Genomic DNA, 24384 nt, shown 5'->3' on the forward strand with positions numbered 1-24384 from the left:
CTGGAGAGATACACAGACACAAGCTCTGTGAATCCAAACAGAGTGACTCCCCCTCTCCGTTCCCAGTCCTGGAAACAAAAGCACTTTCCTCTTCACCCAGAGGGAATGCAAAATCAGGCTAGCAAATTCAACACACACAGATCTCCCCCTGATTTCTTCCTCCCACCAATTCCCTGGTGAGTACAGACTCAATTTCCCTGAAATTTCCCAGTAAAGAAAACTTTAACAGGTTTTTAAAAGAAAGCTTTATATAGAAAAAGAAAGAAAAATACATACAAATGGTCTCTCTGTATTAAGGTGACAAATACAGGGTTAATTGCTTAAAAGAAATATGAATAAACAGCCTTATTCAAAAAGAATACAAATCAAAGCACTCCAGCACTTATATTCATGCAAATACCAAAGAAAAGAAACCATATAACTTACTATCTGATCTCTTTGTCCTTACACTTAGAAACAGAAGATTAGAAAGCAGAAACTACTTCTCCAAAGCTCAGAGAAAGCAGGCAGACAGAAAACAAAGACCCAGACACAAACTTCCCTCCACCCAGAGTTGACAAAATCCGGTTTCCTGATTGGTCCTCTGGTCAGGTGCTTCAGGTGAAAGAGACATTAACCCTTAGCTATCTGTTTATGACAATTGCCCCCTGCCCTGCCTCACCCACCATGCGACACTGCACCCTGGCTCACACACTGTGCGACAGTGCACCTGCCCTGCCCCACCGCGACACTGCACCCTGCCTCGCTGTGCGACACTGCACTCACCCTGAGACATTGCACCCTGCCTCACCACATGACACTGCACCCACCCTGCCCCACTGTGCAACACTGCACCCCCTCCTCACTGTGCTCAACTAGATAGTACCCTGCTTGGGGATTGTTCGTTACTAAGGAGACAATTATGTCAGGGAGGTCATGGATTCCCCAATTTTCAGAGAACTGTGTGACATTCTCCACTTCTGCTCTGGGGCAGCAGGGCGGAGCCATCAGCTGAGGGGGGCCCTGGAGCTCCAAGCTGCCGTGGGGGGACCCCAGAGCTCCCGGGCAAAGTGGGTGAGGGGGGAACCGAAGCTCCTGGATGGGTTGGGCAGGGGGAAAGCAGAGCTCCCGTGTACTGGGGGCGAGGGGAATTGGAGCTCCCAGGCAGTGGGGAGATTGCCTTGGAGCTCCCGGGTGGCAGACACCTCAGACCTCTGAACTGCTGCTGAGGGTCCCCTGGAGCTGTCAGCCACAATGGTGGCAGGTGCTGCACCCCCCCTCCCTTCCACAGCAGGGCATAAGAACACAAGAATGGCCATACTGGGTCGGACCAAAGGTCCATCCAGCCCAGTATCCTGTTTTCCAACTGGCCAATGCCAGGTGCCCCAGAGGGAGTGAACCTAACAGGCAATGATCAAGTGATCTCTCTCCTGCCATCCATCTCCACCCTGCAGGCCACAGAATCTCACCCACCCACTCCTGTAACATACCCCTAACCTATGTCTGAGCTACTGAAGTCCTCAAATCGTGGTTTAAAGACCTCAAGGTGCAGAGAATCCTCCAGCAAGTGACCCATGCCCCATGCTGCAGAGGAAGGCGAAAAACCTCCAGGGCCTCTGCCAATCTGTCCTGGAGGAAAATTCCTTCCCGACCCCAAATACGGCGATCAGTTAAACCCTGAGCATGTGGGCAAGACTCACCAGCCAGCACCAGGAAAGAATTCTCTGTAGTAACTCAGATCCCACCCCATCTAACATCCCATCACAGACCACTGGGCATATTTACCTGCTAATAATCAAAGATCAATTGCCAAATTAATTGCCAAAATTAAGCTATCCCATCATACCATCCCCTCCATAAACTTATCAAGCTTAGTCTTGAAGCCAGATATGTCTTTTGCCCCCACTACTCCCCTTGGAAGGCTGTTCCAGAACGTCACTCCTCTGATGGTTAGAAACCTTCGTCTAATTTCAAGTCTAAACTTCCTAGTGTCCAGTTTATATCCATTTGTTCTTGTTCTGGTCCCAGTGACTTGTTACTGTTCAGTTTATCAATTAACTCGAAAACTTCCTCTAGTGACACCTTAATCTGTGACAATTCCTCAGATTCGTTACCTACAAAGGACAGCTCAGGTTTGGGAATCTCCCTAACAGCCTCAGCCGTGAAGACTGAAGCAAATAATTCATTTAGTTTCTCCGCAATGACTATCGTCTTTAAGTGCTCCTTTTGTATCTCGATCATCCAGGGGCCCCACAGCTTCCTGCTTCTGATGTACTTAAAAAACGTTTTGTTATTACCTTTTGAGTTTTTGACTAGCCGTTCTTCAAACTCCTTTTTGGCTTTTCTTATTACATTTTTACACTTAATTTGGCAGTGTTCATGCTCCTTTCTATTTACCTCACTAGGATTACCTTCCACTTTTGAAAAGATGCCTTTTTATCTCTCACGGCTTCTTTTACATAGTTGTTAAGCCACGGGCTCTTTTTTAGTTCTTTTACTGTTTTTTTTTAATTTGGGGGTATACATTTAAGTTGGGCCTCTAGTATGGTGTGTGACAAAGTGGCGGGTTTTCTTGGGTTTTCTGTGTTTTCCAGTGGTTGCATGCAGAGGGAGTGGGTCTCAGTGTCCCTGGGTGTTACTAGTTTAACGAGGTGAGGGGAGAGGGAGTTTGCTGTTACAGAGGACCGGAGAGGGAACTCGGGACCGCGGCCGATGGCCTGGAGGATGGAGACCCCAGTGACTGGTGACCTGGTGCCCTGGAGACACAGCTCAGGAGTCACAGTCAGTTCTGGCCAGTGGGAGGACAATGGGCTGCGAAGAGAGGACCCTGGAGACCTGACCAGTCGGTTCCAGCCAGAGGGGTCCAGAGGAGGGCTGAGAGGAGAGGAGACCCAGGCCATCCTGTTTAAGACCCTGATTACCTGGAAAGAAGCCAATGGCCAGAGGCGGGGCTTGGGGCCGGGGATATCAGAGGCCCAGCTGGGAATCAGGGGAGCTCTGGGCTGGAGACGGGGAGCGGGCAGAGCCCACCTGGATGCAGGAGGACTGGGATGTGCTGTGCTGAGGGAGGCCAGGCCTGAGGCCCTGAGAGTTTCCTGTGCTGTGTTCAGACACTCAATAAACCCTTCTGTTTTATGCTAGCTGAGAGTCACTCCGGTCTAGAGAACAGGGTTGCATCAATCCCTTTGGGGGTGAGGAGGCCCGGGGGGGGGGCCAGAGTGCGTGGACTACCTGAGGGGGCCCACGTAGAGAAACAGGTATGCTAAGGCTCAGAGAGGTGCAGCTCCAGGAGGTGGAGGGGCCTGACCCCGAAAGAGAGTGGAGCCCCGAGAAGGGCTGTCTCACTGAAAGGGGCACCCTCCACGGACCGCACGGGACCACAAGCTGGCACGATCTGTGAGTCTGTGACACGGTGTCTTTGAAAAGCACCCATGTAGCTTGTAGGGATTTCACTTCAGTCACTGTACCTTTTAATTTCTGTTTAACTGACCCCCCCCTTCATTTTTGCATTGTTCCCCTTTCTGAAATTAAATGCCACAGTGTTGGGCTGTTGAGATGTTCTTCCCACCATGGGAATGTTAAATGTTGTTATGTTATGGTCACTATTTCCGAGAGGTCCTGTTATAGTTACCTCTTGGACCAGCTCCTGTGCTCCACTCAGGACTAAATCGAGAGTTGCCTCTCCCTTGTGGGTTCCTGTACCAGCTGCTCCAAGAAACAGTCATTTAAACTATCGAGAAATTTTGTCTCTGCATTTCGTCCTGAGGTGACATGTACCCAGTCAATATGGAGATAATTGAAATCTCCCACTATTATTGAGTTCTTAACTTTGATAGCCTCTCTAATCTCCCTTAGCATTCCATCATCACTATCACTGTCCTGGTCAGATGGTCGATAACAGATCCCTGATGCTATATTCTTATTAAAGCATGAAATTACTATCCATAGAGATTCTATGGAATATGTGGAATCATTTAAGATTTTTACTTCATTTGATTCTATATATTCTTTCACATATAGTGCCACTTCCGCCCCGCCGCATAACCTGTTCTGTTCTTCTGATATATTTTATACCCTGAAATGATTGTGTCCCATCGATTGTCCTCAGTCCACCAGGTTTCTGTGATGCCTATTATATCAATATCCTCTTTATCATGAGGCACTCTAGTTCACCCATCTTATTATTTAGACTTCTAGCATTTGTGTACAAGCACTTACTTTTCACTGTTTATTTGTCTGCCCTTTTCTGATGTGTCAGATTCTTTTTTATGAGAATGTTTCTCGTCTAATCTGGCCCATGCTTTATTCTCCTCCTGACTTAAACCTAGAGAATCTCTATCAGTAGACTCTCCTCTAAGAGAAGTCTCTGTCCGATCCACATGCTCCTCTGCAGCAATCGGCTTTCCCCCATCTCTTAGTTTAAATACTGTTCTGCAACCTTTTTAATGTTAAGTGCCAGCAGTCTGGATCCACTTCAGTTTAGGTGGAGCCCATCCTTCCTGTATAGGCTCCCCTCATTCCAAAAGTTTCCCCAGTTCCTAATAAATCTAAACCCCTCCTCTCTACACCATCAACTCATCCACGCATTGAGACTCTGAAGCTCTGCCTGTCTACCTGGCCCTGCGCGTGGAACTGGGAGCATTTCTGAGAATGCCACCATAGAGGTCCTGGATTTCAGTCTCTTTCTTAGCAACCTAAATTTGGCCTTTAGGACGTCTCTCCTACCCTTCCCTATGTCACTGGTACCTACATATACCACGACCACCGGCTCCTCCCCAGCACAACACATAAGTCTGTCTAGATGCCTCGAGAAATCCACAACCTTCGCACCAAGCAGACAAGTCACCATACGGTTCTCCCAGTCATCACAAACCCAGCTATCTACGTTTCTAATGATCGAATCTCCCATTACTAACACCTGCCATTTCCTAGTGACTGGAGTTCCCTTCCCCAGAGAGGTAACCTCAGTGCGAGGGGATACCCCAGCACCATCTGGAAGGAGGGTCCTAACTATGGGAAGGTTTCCCTCTGCTCCCATTGACTGCTCTGCTTCCCTGGGCCTTTCATCCTCCTCAACAGTGCAGGGGCTGTCTGACCAGAGGTGGGACAATTCTACAGTGTCCTGGAAAGCCTCATCAACATACCTCTCTGCCTCTCTTAGTTCCTCCAGTTCTGCCACCCTGGCCTCCAAAGTCCGTACGTGGTCTCTGAGCGCCAGGAGCTCCTTGCACCGAATGCACACATACGCCACCCTCCCACAGGGCAGGAAATCATACATGCTGCACTCAGTGCAATAAACTGGATAGCCCCTACTCTGCTGCTTGGCTTCTGCCTGCATTGTCTCCCACAGCTGCCTAGGTTAATGATGGGTTTTTGTTTAAATCAAATTTTGATTATAGTTTAGTTTAAAAGTTTTAAAGAATGGCAAGTGTCCCTCGCCCCCTTCCCAACTCCCTCTTGAAACTCCTTGTTAGCAGCCCCTGGTTGCAAAGCTCCCTGGCCACTCGCTCTCGGGTTTATAAAGCCCTGGCCTTCCTGATAGCCCCATCCCCTGACTAAGGCTCAGCCAATGAATAGAAGCTTGTTTAGAAGCTCACAGCTTCCAACTGCCGGTCACAGCATTGGGGTACATCTGCCAGCTGGGGTCTCTCCCCCCCATGGGCTTCAGTCACTTCCCTCCATCAGCCCCCTCCATATTTAGTAACAGTCATGGACGGGTCATGCCTTCCATGAAGTTTGTTTATTGCCCATGACCCATCCCTAACTGTTACTATAAATAGCTGTGACAAAATCAGAAGTCCATTTATGACAAAGCTCATTCTCCGAGCTCCAGAACAAAGCGTCCCAGCAAAACGAAAGGGGGTCTGGCTCTCAGGGTGCCTCTGACGCCGGCCCTCTCTGCTCGGTGACCAGTGCCCTCCGGGGCCTCACTTGGTCTCTGAGGCTCCTTACGGCAAAAGCCCCAGCCCTGCCCCCACAGCTTGTCACTCACCAGCTGGCACTGACCCCACTCACACCTCAGGCTCCCAGGGCTTGGCAGGCGGCTCTGGCTGGAGTCTGCCCTCGGCTAACGCAGACCCTGCCAGAGCCTCCCTGCACACCCAGCAGCTGCAAACATCTGCCCTGCCCGAAGAGGCAGCATTTATACCGGCCCTGAAGCCCAGCTCATCCCCAATTGGCTGGGAGAGAGGGAGGCCTGGACCCGCCCACTCTACAAGGCTCCTGGGCCCAGGCCCTGAAAGAAACGGTACCAGGTTCTCTCCCCACTTACTCCCTGCTTCCCATCTCCCCATATCGCCTGCCCAGGTCCTTGTGTCCATAATCAGACCTTTCGGCTCTGAAAGAGCCATGCCAGGGGTGGGGTGGACTGACCAGTAGGCAGTACTGCCCCTAAGGGGCAGACTACCCCATCACACATGCCGGTACTCTATTCCCTTCCCAGCTAGCCTATGCATCATGGCAAGGGCCATGTGCAGGACCTGGGGGTTGGGAGGAGCTGGGGAGTTGGAACATGGCAGAATCCTCCACCGCTCCTGGAGCAGGCCTCTCAGCTCGGGGCCTCCTGCCTTTCCCTCTTTCTAGCTCTGTGCTAGACGGGACAGCTCTGCTCAGGAGAAAACCAGATACATCCTGTGCCCACAGGCGCCAATTTCTGGCGTTCTCAGGAGGTGCTTGACCCCACGCTCTGCACCGGGCCCTACTCCCATACCACCCCTTCCCCCAAACCCCCACCTCCCTTGGGCAGGATGTGGCCAGTGGCTGGGCTGTCCCAGGAACTGCCGGCTGCCTACAACCAATACAGACCTTGGGGGCTTGCTCTGAAGTCATTTCTTATGCTGCTGGTTGTTGACTCAGGGCCCTTGATAGTGTCTCTGCCACTACCTGCCTGCCAGGGGCTGGTTCCAGAAGGACCCAGCAGCAGACTGGTTGGGCCCCAGAGCACTCAGCTAATGTCCCGATTCAACACCCACAGAACAAGAGAAGTCTCAGAGAAAGGAACCAAGATCCATATTGATACTGAGCAGCCAGCAATTCCCGCACCTGCCAGCATCAACCCATTAGAGACCCACTGAGCTATACAGAGACTTACCTTCAATGCTTCCGGGGGTCAGCACTGGGTACACTGGCAGAGGGGGCAGCCCAGGGCTGAGGCAGCAGGGGGCTGCGGGTCGGGAGTGAGGGGCACCAGCAGGGTGGGGAGCCCCAGAGGCCGCAGGTTGGAACTGAGGTGCCTAGGCACCAGCCAAGGTTTGTGTGACAAGAGTGTAGCACAGGAGCTGCTACTCTCAGCCTGTCCGTTTTCTCAGCTTCCATGTCACTGGCTCCAGCATTGTTTCATCCCCACCTGGCGCTGGCTGCTTCCCAGGCATGCCTGGCCGGTGGCCATGGGGCGGTCCCCTGGAAGGCCCATGGCTTGGGATCCCTAGGGCCCGAGGCTGCACCCCTCACCCTTTCACATAGATGTCGCTCATCCTCTGCCCCGTGATGCTGGTGTCCTGCAGATCCACGTCCCGCGTGTTCCAGATGATGCAGCGCAGCTCGTACCTAGAGAGGGGGCAGCGCTGGCTGGTGGGGGGCTGCTCACAGCCCAGGGGGGCTGGTGTACACAGCCTGCCCTGTGGACATGGGCTCTTGAGGGCTCGCTGGGGCCGCAGGAACATGGAGAACACAGAGGCCACAGGAGCCCCCAGGCAATGGGAGACTCCACTGACCTCTGGCTTTCAGAGAACTCCCCAGCTGCCGCACTCAAGGGGAGAGTATGCCCAGAGCAGGGTTTACACTTCAGGGAAGGCGCTGCAGATGGGGCGTGGCCAGAGCTGGGGCCTGGCCCCTGCGCTCGCCGTGGCCGGCTGGGGGAGGTGTGGCCTGGCCAGGCTCTGTGGGGCTGTACACTGCCCCCGAGTTGCCAGCTTTCTCCTGGGCATGCTGGGTTTGTGCTGTGCCGGGGTTCGCCTGCTCTGGAAGCTGCCCAGGGCAGCGGGGGATTTGTCCCACTCACCGTTTGGGCTTCCGTGGGGTGATGTTGAAGGCAGGGCCTGGGGGGCCAAAGCTCTCTGGGAAAACGTCCACCCACATCTGCAGCTTCCCCTGCCGAGCAGACGGGAGCAGGCGACTTATCGACATGAGCCTAGGCCCAGGCCGCTTCCTCGCCCTGCGTCTGAGGCCCCCTGCTGGGGTCACCCCTGAGCATGACTCGCTGGCTGCGTCGCGCCTCACTGGGGCCTGGCTCCTGGGTGAGCTCCCAGCCGGGCCAGGAGGAGCTGCCATTCCTGGGGATCCCCCCCGGCCCAGCTCATGGGAGAGGACGGAGCCTCCTCAAACAACCACAAACCTCCTCCCTGCTCCCCGCGGCCCAACCAGCCCCTGCACGGCTCTCGGCCAGCTGGTCTCTGGGGCCACGCGTCCCTCCCACCAAAATAACTGCCAGTGCCCCCACTCCCACGCACCCACACCCCCCAATGTGTGCACCCCCCTACGCCCTCCCTCCCACACGCGCACCTCCCCATGCGCCCCCACTTCCACACGCACCCCCCCACGTGCACACATGCATACTCATGCACACATCCACATCCACACGCACCCCCCCCGTGTGCACACTCCCACATGTACACACACACAGAGGCGCTCCCCCCCCCAAATATAGGTGCACCCCCCCACATGCACACACGGAGGCACACCCCCACACATGCACACACACACATGCAACCACCCCCACACAGATGTGCACACACACACACACATGCACAGAGGCACACCTCCCCACATGCATGCACACACACACAGAGGTGCACACCCACCCACCCACTCCCACACACATACAGGTGCACACCCCCATGCACACGCACACACCCCACGTGTGCATACACGCACACACACAGGCACATGTGCACACACATGCGGTCCCACTGTACAGCTCTCTCACACGCACACACATTTCGTGTGTGCGCACGCGGTGCGAACACACCCCGCAGGGTGGGGCAGCCTACACCCACAGCCACAGAGCCAGGGCAGCCGGGATCACACAGCCGTTTCACGGCCCAGTGGCTCCGGTCTCTGTGCTGCCCCCGTCGGCTGTACCCTGGCTCTGGGCTCCATGCCAGTGGGTGGCTGGACACCGGTCAGGCCCTCGTCCCGTGTAACAGACCCAGTTCTCTGGGTTCGTCCCAGTAAAGCTGCTTCCCCACATCCTGTTGCAGTGGCTGTGCGGGGCAGAAGCTACTGCTGGGGGACTAGGCTCACCGCTCTGGGGCCCCACCTGGTCAATGCCGGGTTGGATGCTGTGGTACAGTGTCCTGGTCTCCAGGTGCTCAGGGACCAGCCCACAGGTGTGGAGCAGGTGCAGGGCCAGGCGCTCTCTTGGGGGCCCCAGGTGACCGTGCACAGGGACCTTGTTCTCTGAGATAGGGAAGCCAAGCACAGCAGAGGGAGATGGGGCACGGGCTGTGTCCCGCCCAGGGACCTGCAGCACCCTGGGAACCCCGCATCTCGCCCAGGGGTCCCCAGTGCCCCGGGAACCCCGCCGCATCCTGCCCAGGGGCCCCCAGCGCCCCGGAAACCTCACGTCCCGCCCAGGGGCCCCCAGCACCCCGGGAACCCCGCGTCCCGCCCAGGGGTCCCCAGCACCCCGGGAACCCCGCGTCCCGCCCAGGGGCCCGCAGCGCCCCGGGAACCTCGCGTCCCGCCCAGGGGCCCCCAACACCCCTGGAACCCTGCATCCCACCTGGGGACCCCATATCTTACCATGGGGCCCACAGAGCCCTGGGAACCTTGTATCCCAGCCCCAGGAACCCCGTATCCCCCCCCGGATCCTGTATCCCACCATGGGGCCCACAGCATCCCGGGAATCCCATGTCCCGCCCAGGAGCCCCCAGCACCCTGAGAACACCGTGTCCAGCCCAGGGGCCCACAGTGTCCCGAGAACCCCATGTCCCGCCTGGGGACCCCATATTTTACCATGGGGCCCATAGAGCCCTGGGAACCCTGTATCCCAGCCCCAGGACCCCCATATCCCCCTCCCGGGACCCTGTATCCCACCATGGGGCCCACAGCACCCTGGGAACCCCATGTCCCGCTCAGGGGCCCCCAGGGACAGAGTCTGACTTGTCTCTCCTGGGGACTCTGGGCACTCACCAAACTGCCCCAGCAGGAAGGCCCTGCCCATGAAGGTGGCTTTGCCTCCATCTGCACTGAACTCGGGCAGGGCCAGACTCCTCATCCTGGCAAAGTTCTCCAGTAACTGGGTGGGGAGGAGCTGATCTCGCCACTGACAGGGGCCAGAACTGGGGGCAGGGGAAGGGAGGCAGCAGGGATCAGGGTGAGGCCATGGAAATGGATGCATAACCAGCTATCCCGAAGCTGGGCTCAGCTCTCTGACCCCAGGGGGCCAGCTGTGCCGGGATTAGGGCACACTTTGGGGGCATTCCAGGGCTGGGCAGTGTTGTCCCCAGAGGGGAAACTGAGGCAGAGAGCAGGGCAGGGATCGCCCAAGGGTGCCCAGCAGGGCAGTGACATTGCTGAAAGCAGATCCTGCCTCCTGGCTGGTTGTCCTGTGCTCTAACCATGGGCGGGGGCTCCCCAGTGACGCCAGTGCAAGTGAGGCTGGGACTGGTCTGCCCATGCCCCCTCCTCCATGCTCCTCATCCAGTTCTCACCCCTGCACCCTGTCCCTCCTTACTTGGCAACCCTATGCTGGGACCCCCAGTACTTTCCCCATCCCTAACCTCTGGCCCCTCGTCCAGCACAGCGGGTCCCTGCAGCTCACCGGGGAGAGAGATTTGTGTGGACAAAGGGCCAGGGCCCTGCTGCGGGCTAGAGCCCTGCTGCGGGCTGACTTGAGTACTGCTGGGAGAGGCCCAGGGACCCCACCACTTCTGCAGCAGGGCCAGATAAGTGCCAGGATGCGGCTACCCCTGGTGCCCCTGATCATACTAGGCCCAACGCCTGCTGGGCAGGCTCAGGAGCCTGCATTTCCCACCACTCTCAATGGCATCTCAAGGTGGCTGGCTCCTGAGGGGGGGCACTGACCCAGGCTGAAATCCTCTCGGGGGGGCTCTGCCCCAGCTCCACAGTCCAGCCAGCAGGGAAAGGCTCCGGCCTTGCCCTGGCTCAGCTGGGGGGGCGGCGGGGTGGGGTGTTGGCCACTCACATGCAGTAGGACTGGGGCAGCCCACAGCTGGCCCGGAAGCGGGACAGGAGCCGGTTCTCCAGGTCGATGCTGGTGGCCCCTATCTTCTGGTCAGGGAGGATGAGGTCGTAGTCAAAGAGCGAGATCTGCAAGTCCTTTTCCAGCGGGAGGGTGCATGGGAGCTCGAACACCCTGGCGGGCAGGGCATAGAAAGGTAAGGCAGCTCGCTCTGCGGCTTGAGGGCTCTTGGCCTCAGCTTTGCCTTCCCTCCAGCCCTTCCATCTACCCTGGCCAGAGCCCTGGGGGGCTGGGGAGACCCAGAGCCCAGGGAAAGCTCACACAGCACAGCGAGTCCCTGGCAGGAGATGGTCTTGGGGCTTTACTGCTCTGCAGCTCCAGGCCGGACCTGGCATGGGCCCAGCCATCCCATCTTTGCCCGCTCTGCACACAAGGGAAACACACACGGCACAGCAGGGCCAAGCTCCATGCCGAACATGGGACTGTTGGCAATAGGTTGATGTGCCCTCAGTTTCCCTCTGGGCTTTGTCCAGCTCTGCACTGGTTAGAGCCCAGAGCCTGGGGCCCACACCTGTGAATGGAAGAGGAGGCCTGGACATTCACTCCTACTGAGCACTGCCATGAGGAAGGAGATTCCTCCCTCTCTGCAGGGAAGCAAAGCCCAGCTGGAGGACACAGGAGACAGGCGGCAGATGGCTGGGGGAAGAGCTGAGCTCACATTGTACGTCTACACCGAGAAACCCCCCAGCGGCAGCGAGTCTCAGAGCTTGGCTCGATGCACTCGGGCCCACTATCAGGCAATGCTCCCTTTGTTCTGACCTGTTCCATCCAGGCTGCTTGGTGACGGGGAAAGCTCCGGGAGGGCTGGGCAGGGTTCAGACCCTGAGCTGCCCTGGGGCTCTGGAGAGCTGCAGGCTGGACTTACCTGCCGAAGACAGGTTCCAGGGTGTTGGGCAGATACTGGTCTCTGTCCCCCAGTTTCTTCTTGCCCAGGGTGACCTGCACATAGGGGTCGCACTGCAGGGGATACAGACAGGAAGGGGCAGTTAATAAACATCTCCGTAGTGCCTTGCCCTGTTCTTGTCACATGCAGGAATTGGGGGGTGGAAGCGGAGCAGGAAAGGGGCTCCCAGGCTGTGTCAGCTGGGCCTGGGCACTGGAATGAAGCTTGAGGGGCACAAGTTGATCTCTCCCCAACAGGGCCTGGAACAGGGCAGGCTGGCACACACACCTGGCTGCGCCCATGGCATCAGTCAGAGCTGGACTACTTGGATAGTAATTAACCCCCTGGAACCTGCCAAGTGCCTCCAGGTGCAGGGCTCTGGATTGTCAGGTTCCTTAGGGTACATGCACATGGCAAAACGCCCCGCTGCAGCAAGTTTCAGGGCCTGGGTCTACAGGCTCACGCTACGGCACTGAGACCCTTTGCCTTGTCAGGTATCAGAGCCCAGGCTGGCAGGTCTACATGGCCACTCAGGGGGTGCTGAAAGTGGAAACCATGTGTTTGGCTCTTATTACTACTTCAAGCCAGGGGGTGCTTCTGCACCCCCAGCACCCTTAGTTCCAGCATCACTGCAGCTACTGTTAGCACTGTAGTGACCCCAGATCTGAAAATCTCGGACGTGGCTTTATTAGGGCACTGTCGATACTCTTCCAGGGCAGTGCGCCAGCCTAAGGAGATTTGTCCCGGTGCCACAGGGAAGGGGTGCTGGGTGGGGGGGAAGCAGTGTGCAAAGCGGGTAAGAATTGGGCAATGACCAGGCCATTCCTATCCTTTGGCGGGAGGTTAAAGGCCCGGACGATGTAAACTCGGACCAGACACTTCTGGGGTTGGCTTTCGGGCAGCTCCTGGAACTGGCGCGGCGGTGGTGGGGAGCTGGGGTCCTCTGGCAGTGGGTAGATCTGGAAGAGTCCCTGCAAACAAACCAATCCACATGACTTCTAGCTGCTCAGATACTGGATTGACAGAGTCTTGTCCCCCATGCATCTGGGGCCCATTCCCTGTTGGAAACAGCGCTACTCGTGCTGTTGTGCTCAGAGACCAGAGAAGACAGGGGCTGGGTACGGTGCCAGCGGCTGTGTTCAGAGACCAGGGTCGATGGGGGAGGGTCACGGTTCCAGCTGGCATGCCTGGCCCTGGATGGCAGGTGTGGCAAGTTTCCCCTGGGGTGCCACTTGGAACTGGCATACCACTGAGCCCGCCTGACCCACCAGCCCAGGCTTCCCTTCACACCGTACTGTTGAGACAAGCCCTCAAGCCCCCTCCAGTACATATACACCCAACTGCAGCTTCACACACAGCTCAGCTAAGGAACTGCCCAGTACTCAAGTGCCTACCTCCCTCTGGAGGGCAAACCCCAAATTGTACCATCTTAGATGCTGCACAGAGAACTGTACAGCGTAAGCTCATGAAATTCACCCCCTCCCTCAATGTGGAGAGAAAGATGCAACAGCTTTTTACCCCCCCGTTAGAAATTCCACACACTGGGCTTTCGACAAAACAAAATCAAACGTATAACTACAAAAGAGAGATTGTAAGTGATTCTAAGGGACAGCAAACAGATCAAAGCAGATTATCTAGCAAATAAAGCCAACACACAATCTAAGCTTAATATACTATAGAAACTGGTTATACGCAGCACATTCTCACCCTAAATGTTGTTTTAGGCAGATTGCAGAGACTTGCTTGCAGCTTAAAACTCCAGATATTCCTTTCACAGGCCAGACACCCTCTGGCCTGGGCTCAGTCTCCCCCCTCCCCCGCCCCGTCTCTTTATTTCTCAGGTGTTTCCAGCAGCCTTCTTCCACCGGGGGGAGGGGTAGTGAAGAAGGAACCAAGATAATGTCACTCCCCTGCCAGAAATAGCTTTTGCAAATGGCGGGAACCTTTGTTCCCATGCCAGACAGTGGAAAAACACTGGGGTTCCAAGATGGATTCCAGTGCCAGGTGACTTGGCCACATGTCTCTGTAGCGCCATAGCAACCATGAGGCAGAGGCTGGTTGTTCCTCAGGAAGCCACCCCAGTGGGAGATCAGCATCTTCTAAGACCTATTGTTCTCCCTAATGGCTCTTCCTCACAGCCAGCCATCTAGACTCATTGCATTCTGTCTGGTGGGCGTTCCCCAGGTGTAAACACACTTGTAATAGATGCCCAGACAATATTCCTAACTTCAGATACAGCAATGACAGATGCACACAAATAGGATAATTGTATTCAGTAAATCACCACCTTTCCAATGATCTCTCACAGGACTTATTTTGTATAAAATCACTGTTATGCCATAAGCCTATCATAACAATCTCTCTGTGAAGAATATGGGGGTGCAATGCCACAACGGGGTCTGGGAGCATTGTATTCTGTAAATGGCACACACAGCGCTGGGTGAAGGCTGAGTATTTGTCACTAGACCTCAGCTGACCAGCCCCTTTGCTCCCCCGTGTCCAGCTCCTCTGATGGCTGGACGCAGAGACACTGGGCTGCTGAGGGGGAGCTGCTGGGCCTAGGACCTTGTTGATACACCCTGGGAGCTTCGCAATAAAACCCATAAAAGGCCAAACACCTGGTTCTCACCTTGAATTCCCCAACCACCAGGGGGTCTTCGCTGGCCTTCTCCTGCACCAACCCACGGTACAGCCTGAAGGTCTGGCAGAAATCCTGCAGGCCCTGGAACTCCGGCACAGCCTCCAGCTCACAGTTATAGACCTGCCAAGGAACCACAGGCTCAGGCTTTGGACACGAACAGCTTGGTCGTGCAGAGTCTGTGCTGTACGGTCAGCGAGGGCTGGTACTGAGCCAAGGGAGGAACAGGATGTGCCCTCAGGGTGGATCCCCCAAAGGCAGATTTCTCCAGCAGCAGGAGCATGGACTGTCCTCCACTGCCAATCTGTCTGAGAGCCAGACAGGGCCAGCCTGGCTGGCTGTTGGGAACCCTCTGGCCTGCAGAAGGCAGATTCCACCTAGGTCAGGGCAGTCATCATCCACAGAACAGAGGGGAGACACCTCTCTGCAACCCCCGGTCCAGGTTCGACCATGTGCGACCACCAGCCAGGCGCACACCTTCAGGCTGTCCAGCCCTGTCTGCAGGTAGTCTCTGCTCTTTGCCAGATCCCCCGTGGCAGCATAGAACTTGCTCCACCAGTCGACACACTCCTCCTCCTCCTGGGGAAGAATGGAAGGAAGAGTAGCATGAGCCTTCCTAACCAGTGGGAAATGCAGGTGTCTCTGTCACACTGCTGCTGAGAGCTGCTATCCAGGGGTGGCTCCAGGCACCAGCACAGCAAGTGCGTGCCTGGGGTGGCAAGCCGCGAGGGGTGGTCTGCTGGTTGCTGTGAGTGCGACAGGCAGGTGGCTTTTGGCGGCGCACCTGTGGGTGGTCCGCCGGTCCCGCGGCTTCGGCGGCAATTTGGTGGCGGGAACGCCGATGGTGCGGCACCAGTGGACCTCCCGCAGGCATGCTGCCCAATCCACGTGACTAGCAGACCACTCACAGGCGCGCCGCCGAACACTGCCTACCTGCCATGCCTGGGGCAGCAAAAAACTTACAGCCGCCCCTGCTGCTATCCCACTGGGCACGGGGGCTGCTGCTCCAAGTTCCTTCCTGACCCCTCTGTGAAACCCACCTTCTCTGCTCTTGGTGTTGTTCGAAGCCACGACTCGGCAGCCATCCTGCTCAGCATCTGCAGAGATGAGGGGAGACAAATGTGTCATGCCCAAGAAGTTTAATACACCTTGTGACACTGCACCCCATATTCCTCACAGTGATGTTATTATGATATGATTATGGCATAATTATGATGCATTTTGTACAAGTTGGGTCATGTGAGATGTCACTGGAAAAGTTATGATTTGCCAAATATGATTATTCTATTTGTATGCATGGATCATTTTTGTATCTGAAGGTATGAATATTGACTGTGCATCTGTATTTCAATGTGCTGACTCTGGGTGACACCCACAACTAGCCTTTCACGTACAACAATGAAGAAGCCAGACAGTGCTGATGGCTCACCAGCAAAGACAATAGGCCCCGGAAGAACTTAACCTTCCTGGAAACGTTCCAGACAGCCTGTAAGCAATGGCTGCTGTGACTCAGCAAAGTATGCAAAGGCATATGACCAGACCACATGACTCTGGGCTCCATTTTGTGGTCTTTGCATTTTTCCACAAACTGGTCTGGGAACCAAGTTTAAAACAAAGGGTTCCCGCCGTATGCTAAAGCTATATAAGGCAGGGAGTGACATCACCTGTTCTTCTTCACTCCCCACACAAGAGGACTCCTGGAAACACCTGAGGAACAAATACTGAACTGGGGGAAGTGCTGGACCCAGGTACAATGACTGCCTAGGAAGGAGCAAAGAGGCCTGTGGCACCTTATAGACTAACAGACGTTTTGGAGCATGAGCTTTCGTGGGTGAATGCCCACTTCGTTGGATGCCTGGGAGGGAGCACCGCGGAAAGGGATCTGGGGGTCAGAGTGCATCACAAGCTAAATATGAATCAAAAGTGCCACACTGGTGCCAAAAAAGCGAACATCATTCTGGGTTAGATTAGCAGGAGTGCTGTAAGCCAGACACGAGAAGTCCTTCTTCTGCTCCACTTTGTGCTGATTAGGCCTCAGTTGGATAGCGTGTCCAGTCTGGGTGCCACATTTCAGGAAAAAAGTGGACAAATTGGAGAGAGTCCAAACATCAACAAAAATGATGAAAGGTCTAGAAAACATGAGCTATGAGGGAAGATTGAATAAATTGGGTTTGTTTAGTCTGAAGCAGAGAAGACGGAGAGGTGACATGATAACAGTTTTCAAGTACATAAAAGGTCGTTACAAGGAGGAGGGAGAAAATTGTTCTTAACTTCTGAGGACAGGACAAGAAGCAATGGGCTTAAATTGCAGCAAGAGAGGTTTAGGTTGGACATTAGGAAAAAGTTCCAAACTGTCCAGGTGGTTAAGCACAGGAATAAATTGCCCCGGGAGGTTATGGAATCTCCATCATTGAAGATTTTTAAGAGCAGGTTGGACAAACACCTGTCAGGGCTGGTCTGGATAATACTTAGTCCTGACTTGAGTGCAGGGGACTGAACTAGAAGATCACTCCAGGTCCCTTTCAGTCCTACGATTCTATCTTCTTAAGGGATTTTTAGCCTGTGTATGAAAACCTGGGGAACTCAAGATGCAAAGCAAATACAGTTTGTGCCTTAAGAATCTGCCAGCCTGCTTGTACCATCACTCAGGGTGAGAAACTGCTAACTCATATCCAATCTATCTCGTACGTTAAACTCAGTTTGTGTTTTTGTTTTAGTTCTTATGGTAATCTACTCTGATCTGTTTGCTATCACTTATAATGACTTAAAATATATCTTTTAGTAGCTAATAAACTTGTTTTCTGTTTTAATCTAAGCCAGTGTGCTTTGGGGAAAATCTCAGCTTGGTTAACACAAGTGTGCATCGTTCTCTTCACATTGAGGGAGCGGCGGACTGGATATTAAACCCATATACTGGCCATAATGTGAACAGGGCAGAACGATACAGCTCTGGGGTCCTAGGCTGGGGAGCTGGGGGGCGGTGGCGGGGTTGGGCTGCAGTCTCTCTACTGACGGTTCATGCAGTGGCTGGCCAAAGCCTGCATGTAATTGCAGCTGGATGTGTTCCTGCCCGTGTGAATGCTGGTGGGAGTGTAGGATCCGGAACAGTCTGCACTTGTCACTGCAGCACAATGCAAGAGGGAGCCCAGGCTGGACAGACAGACGGCTTAGTGGTACCCCAGTTCCCGGTTGCACCCGGGGGGACCCGTCACATACCTGATCAGCTCCTGCCTGGCCCACCACATGCTGCCCCTCTGCTGGGCTCCTGATGGCTCAGGACATGACCCCCAGAGTCCCGTGGAGGGCTTCGGAGACATTCTAGGAGCCATCTCACATCTCTCTAGTAAGTGGAGGACTGGCCAGGCCAGCTGGAGGGTCTGCAGGGCCCTTGTGGGGAGTGGTAACCCAAGAAAGGAGTGTGGGTATAGGGTACCTTTTCTTGCAGCTGGCATTTTGATTGCTAGCTTTGGCAGGACTTTACCAGCACCTGTGTTAATGATCCAGGCTGAGCAATGCTCATAAGAACAGCCTGGTGTTATTGTAGAGGAGAACTCTGTAGATAGGTCACTGCAGCGGGGGCCCACATGGCTGAGGGAGCCAGCATGGATGAGCAAGAGTGTCCTGGTGCTGGCTGCCTTTTCAGCTTTCTGGAGGAGGGGCATCTGAGCAGCTGCTCTGGCTACAGGCTGTCTGGAGACCATCCCCTTCCAGCTGTCATCTGAAGTCCAGGTGAAATTTGCTGATTTGATCAGCGAAATACCAGACCTTGATCCGAGCCTCCCTCCCCTCTAACATACATGGGTTGGATTTTTATTGGTAAATGTCAGTAAATGCCTTTTCCACTGTACACACGCAAACTGACGAAATTTTTTTTCCACGGACAGTAATCGAAATGTGCAGCTAGGCAAAGTAAGGGAAACGCTGCTTGGGACCGTGTTGAGTTTGATTTCAGGATTGACGTGGTGTATTTTGACTGGAGATGTTGACAATTTGTGTTTTATTGGCTATGAAGCTTTAATTTTTGGAATTTCACAATTCAATTACAATCGATTCTGTCAAGCCTATACCCAGACAACCCTTCCTTCTGTCCAAGCAGCTCACAGTGCTTGACAAGCATTAAGTCATGAAGTCTCACAAACTTCCCCCACCTGTGAGGTAGGTCAGTAGTATCGTAGTTTTACAGGTGGGGAAACTGAGGCACAGAGCATGGCCGGCACTGGTCCAAAGTTGGACATCAAGTCTGTGGCAGAGCTGGGTATAGATCCCAGATCTCCTGGCCTCTGTCCCCCTGCTCTAACCCCTAGATGATACTGTCTCATAGGGCCCTTTAGGGAGAGCCCCTCAGGCAAGTTAAAGGCTGGCTATGTGAGCACAAAGCGAATGCACCTTGGAGTGAGGTGCAGATGTGACATCATGGGATGCAACACGGGGCTTCCTGCTAGAACTGCAGTGAGGGGAACTCAAAGGGTTAAAGCAGAGCTGAGGCCCGGGTTACCCCACGCTGTATCTGCACTGAGGTCAGTGGTGCTGGAGCAGGTATACCCATGGCACCCAGAAGCAGGACGTGAGTGCTGCAGAGAGGGGACCCAGCAAGCAGGTGGCTCTGGGCTGCTGGAGAGTAGCACTCACCTTCGCGAACTTCCCCTTCGGAGCCACTGCGCAGGGCAGGGAAGGGAGGGGGAGAAAAGAGACATGAAATTAATGGCAACATCGAAATAGCCCCAGGTTCCCTCTCAGCTCCGAAAGCGCGAATGGCTGGGGGAGGCTCTCTGACCTGGGTAGGCCAAACTGGCTGCATAACCACACTGGGCCCATCCGGCCTGAACGTCTAGGAATTAGCCCTTTAATGCCACAGATGAGGAACAGAAGGTAGGATTCCGTACGCTTACTGTGAGGACTAGACTCAGCCACTGGTTACTGCGTAACCTTGCCACCGCTGGAGGTCAGGAGTCAAACTGGACTCCCGTGAGGGGTCAGTGTGGTTATTCAGAACCCAGGTCCTAGACAGCATTTCTTTACATTGCAAAAGTAACCCAGCATTTAGCACCTGACAGGCACGGCTCATGGGAAGCCAAGGTTTCTCACAGGCAGGCTGTTCAAGGCAAGGACTGATTGGCATTGGCACCGCTGTGTGTGGGGAGCTCAGAGCTGGGCTAGTAGGAGGCTGGGGCTTGGGAGTGAGGCCACTGGCAGAGCTGTGGGGCGGTGGATGGGCCCTCCACGACTGGAATAGTAGAGGACTGCGGATCCCAGCTATGTCCTCCCTAGGAATACATCTTCCTTTAGTTTTAATGTTGGGGGATGTGGAGTCCTGGCACCCCAGTGGGAAAAGATTCCGTGGGGCGATGGGGGCTGGGGGGCTGCAGCATTTCTGTGTTAGAGCACACAGACACCACACTGGAGCCTGGCCCGGCAGAGCCAATGGTGCCAGACGGCTGGCTCCAGTGAAACGTGGGGTTTGGCCAAATAGTTCCAGAGGAGAGAGTCTGGCAGTGACAGATCCCGAGGTCCCTGCCAGCAATGGTCCTGGGAACTGGGCTGGATGTGGGGGATGGTGAGTGGGATTCATTGGTTGGCCTGTACCTGGGGGTGGCAGGCTGGGATGGTGCCCCTCTGCAGATGGCTCGCACATGTACTGGCGCAGGGATCTCACGCTGGCCTGGCCCACCACTGGCTTATACCCAAACTCCCGGTTGTCCACGACCTTCAGCTTGATGGGGGGCATTAAATCTTCTTCCATGGGCAGGTGCTGTGGGGTGGCAAGCAGGTCCATGAGCTCCATGGGGAGGCAACAGAAGGAGCAGGCAACTGGGCCAGCACCTGGACACTCAGCCATGGAGCCCTGTATGGACAGACAGACAATGCTGGCCATAAGTCTAGAGGTGATGTGGGTCGGTGGGATCAAGTGGTCCCTGGAACTCTCCAACCATCTCCGACTCCTAACCCAGGCACGTAGGCAGGCAGGAAGGGAAGTGGCTGAGAAGCAGTGGGTGGAACTGCCCTGCCCCATGCTCCTGCCCTGCTCACCACTCTCATGAGGAAGACATTGATTGGGAAGTTGGGGTTCTCGAGGAGGTCTCTGATGGGAGCTGTCTGGATGGCCTCTCCTCCACACTCCACCACCAGGCTCGGCGACATGATGCTCAGCAGGTTGTAGCTCTGCAGGCCTCGCAGGCCCCAGGCCAGGATCTGGAGGGGAGGAAGAGGTGAATGGTTTGGTTGTACCATGGATGGACGTCACGAAGGAGGGGTAGGCTGGGCTGATTCAGCACCAGTCCCACTGGCAAAGACACCGGAGTGAAGCTGCCGATGTGGCTCTGTTTCAGAATCAGAACAGAGCTTAGAAGCCAGCTGGGCCAGAAACACTCACCAGCCAAGAGCCCTGGCCAGCCCCTGAGTGTATTGGACACCTAGCAGGGAGCTGAATGGGCTGGACTGCTCTGGGGCCCAGAAGGCGATGGAGGGGCTGAACTGCTCTGGAGCCCAGAGGGTGATGGAGGGGCTGACGACAGTGGCTCCCCAGCACAAACTCCCACCGATGTCCTGCCGGGCCAGTCAAGGTGGTGGGTGGGAAAAGGGTAACGCTTCAGCCTGTGTTGGTGCCAGGTGGAAGGGATGGTTCTGGGTGACAGGAGAGTTACAGTCAGGAGTGAGGGGCTGGGGTTAACCAAAGGGAGAAGCAGGGTCTGGAGGGAAATGACACGGTGACTAAACTAGAGGGGCAACCTTGCCCCGGCCCCCAGGCGATGAGCAGGGCGGGACTTCCTAGGTGCTTCCATCCCCATGCTGATGAGGAGCAGCAGCCTGTCCCCTCAGGAGGGGAAGCACCTGCAGGTCATTGGAGGCCATTGACCTCAGCCCATCATGCTGGTCTGATCTTCTTAGTGCTGCCTGCAGCAGTCCACATGCAGGATGCCTCCCAGTTCCATCCCCGCTGTCCCCCAGTCCCTGTTGGCTAGGCCCTCCTGTGCAGTAGATAGTGGCTGACACCCAATGGCTTGGCAGGCTTTGTGGCAGTAACAGGCGTCGCAAGGTGCCCTCCGCAGCAGATGCTTGTTTCCTCCTCCCACCAAACAAGCTGCTTCTGCCCTGGAGGCCGCGTGAGCAGAGGGGCCCTGGCTGTCACCCTCACCTCAATGGCCATCAGTCTCAGCGTGGGCCGGATGCCACTAGGGATGACGTAGATCCCGTTCTTCCAGGAGGGGGCGGGAAGGCAGCCTGGGGCACCATCCTGGGAGAGGAAGGACAAGGCTGTTGTGTGATGCTCTGGCTTGGCTGCACTAAGGCTCTTTCTTTGTACAAAATGGACAGAGGACTTGTGTGCCGGGGAAGGACCAGGACTGGCAGCCAAGGGCAATTCCTCTGGCTTCCACATCGTGCCCCATGCTAAAGTGACCCCTCCAGCCCTTGGAGACCCTGCTACATGGGCCAGGGGACTCAGTCTCTGTTGCTCACCGTTCCTGGGAATGCCAGCAAGGAGATTGAGGTAGAGCTTAGCTTTTGTGTTGGAGACACCTGTTCGGTTGGAACTCTCCTGAGATTCTCCATCAGGATGAGTGATGTGATGTCTGCCAGTCCCGGGGCATCTCATCCGTCCCCCGCACTGGGGCAGGACCCACTAAACCCTTCAAAACCACCAGTGACGGGGATTCCACAACCTCCCTTGGAAGCCTGGTCCAGAGCTCCACTCCCCTTAGAGTTAGAACGTTTTCTCTAATATCTAACGTAAATCTCGCTTGCTGCAAACTAAGCCAATTCCTTCTTGTCCTACCCTCGATGGCCGTGTAAAACAGCTGTATACAGTGTTGTTGCAGCTGTGTCGGTCCCAGGATATTAGAGAGACAAGGTGGGTGAGGTCATATCTTGTATTGTACCCATTCCTGATGATAAGAGAGAAGCTTTCAAGCCCAGAGCTTCAGCACTGGGAAAGGTTCCCCGAGTGTCACAGCTAAAGACAAGATTGAACAGATAGTTTAGCATAAATAGCACATATTCTAAGGGATCCCTGTAGTCACAGGACAAAAAGGGGGTAAGTGGGTTACAGAATTGTAGAGTTAGAAAGGACCTCAAGGGTCATCTAGTGTAACCTCCAATAAACCATTAATCCAGCATTTTATTAAGTCTTAATAAAGACACTGGATTTATAGTTTATTACAACAACCTGTAACCCACTGATCCTTCTATTTGTCCTGTGGCTTTAGGGGTGTTAGGCCACTTCACCTTGAATGGTCCATTCCAACGTGTGCTAACTGCTTACGCTGAGCTATCTTTCAATCCAGTGTTTGGCTGGGACACTCGGGGTGCCTTTCCCACGCCCAGGGATGAGGTCTGTGCGGCCAACAGCTTGGCTCTCTCGCCAACAGAAGTTGGTCCAATAAAAGTTATTCCCCTCTACCTTGTCTCTCTAATGGAAGACAGTCACCATCTTCCTTATAACAACTTTTTAAATATTTAAAGGCTGTTATCAGATCTGGAGGACTGGGTGCCACACTTAAGGAAAGATGTGGACAAATTGGAGAGCATTCGGAGGAGAGCAACAAAAATGATACAAGATTTAGAAAACCTGATCTAGAAGGAAAGGTTAAAGAAAATGGGTATGTTTAGCACTGAGAAAAGCAGACTGAGGGGGGACCTGATAACAGTCTTCAAACTTGTTAAGGGCTGTTAGAAAGATTCATGGATTCCAAGGCCAGAAGGTACCATTGTGATCATCTAGTCTGAACTCCTGTTTCGCACAGGCCAGAGACCTGCGCCACAGTCATTCCTAGAGCAGATCTGATAGCAAACATCCACTCTTGATTTTAAAATGGTCAGTGATGGAGAATCTACCACAACCCTCGGTAATTTGTTCCAATGGCTAATTACTCTCGTTGTTAAAAATGTACACCTTATTTTGTAGAATCATAGAAGATTAGGCTTGGAAGGGACCTCAGGAGGTATCTAGTCCAACCCCTTGCTCAAAGCAGGACCAATCCCCAACTAAATCATCCCAGCCAGGGCTTTGTCAAGCCTGACCTTACAAACCTCTAAGGATGGAGATTCCACCATCTCCCTAGGTAACTGTAGTGGGGTGGTTACCCGCTCCTGCCTGGAGAGAGCTGCAGCTCTAAAAGCTGGGCTGACTGGTGAAGTCTGTGAGCCAGGAGCCCAAACAGTCTCCGTCTGCCTGTAGAGGGAGATGGGCCTGGCTGCAGGGAGCTAGAGACAGGGTACCTGAGTGGAGCAGGGCTGGGGAAAAGCTGAGGAGCTGGGGAGCTCCAGCCTGGAAAGCCCCAGGCTGCGGCCTAGCACAAGGCCAACAGGTACTGGGGGTTGCAGAGGGCAGCCCAGGGGTAGGCCAAGGCAGCAGGTCCAAACCCACCCGTGCCAGTGATGAGAATGCTGATACTGCAGTCTGCCCCAGGCTGTGGGGCTAGACAATGTCTGGCAGTAGCCGTATATTGAGGCGAGGTGGGGATAGTGGATGGGGGTTCCCCTGGGAGGGGGAGACCCTGAGAGAAAGAGGTTACTGCCAGGGGGCTGCACCTCAGTCCCCTGGTAAACGGGCACCAGGTCCAGGGAGGGACACGGGTGCCAACAGCAAGCAGTAAGGCGGATCACCGGCCTGCAGAGGTTGCTCTGGGCTGGAAATCGAGCTAATTCCCTGAGAGACCAGCAGGAGGTGCCACAGAGGTGAGTCCA

At 54.8% G+C, this 24384-nt stretch overlaps 1 protein-coding gene across 1 annotated transcript in view; it reads right to left on the reverse strand.

Moving 5' to 3' along the window:
* FER1L5 (fer-1 like family member 5) overlaps window positions 1-24384 on the reverse strand; it is a 93395-nt gene that overhangs the window by 5466 nt on the left and 63545 nt on the right. The window contains 14 exon segments of the mRNA XM_050937385.1: window positions 7429-7524; window positions 7979-8067; window positions 9236-9375; window positions 10111-10259; window positions 11126-11296; window positions 12048-12139; window positions 12881-13036; window positions 14695-14826; window positions 15181-15282; window positions 15744-15800; window positions 19333-19358; window positions 20287-20452; window positions 20731-20892; window positions 21836-21934. Of these exon segments, the coding sequence (XP_050793342.1) occupies window positions 7429-7524; window positions 7979-8067; window positions 9236-9375; window positions 10111-10259; window positions 11126-11296; window positions 12048-12139; window positions 12881-13036; window positions 14695-14826; window positions 15181-15282; window positions 15744-15800; window positions 19333-19358; window positions 20287-20452; window positions 20731-20892; window positions 21836-21934 (1637 nt within the window).

The sequence above is a fragment of the Gopherus flavomarginatus genome, chromosome 2 (genome assembly GCF_025201925.1).
Source record: "Gopherus flavomarginatus isolate rGopFla2 chromosome 2, rGopFla2.mat.asm, whole genome shotgun sequence".
NCBI lineage: Eukaryota > Metazoa > Chordata > Testudines > Testudinidae > Gopherus > Gopherus flavomarginatus.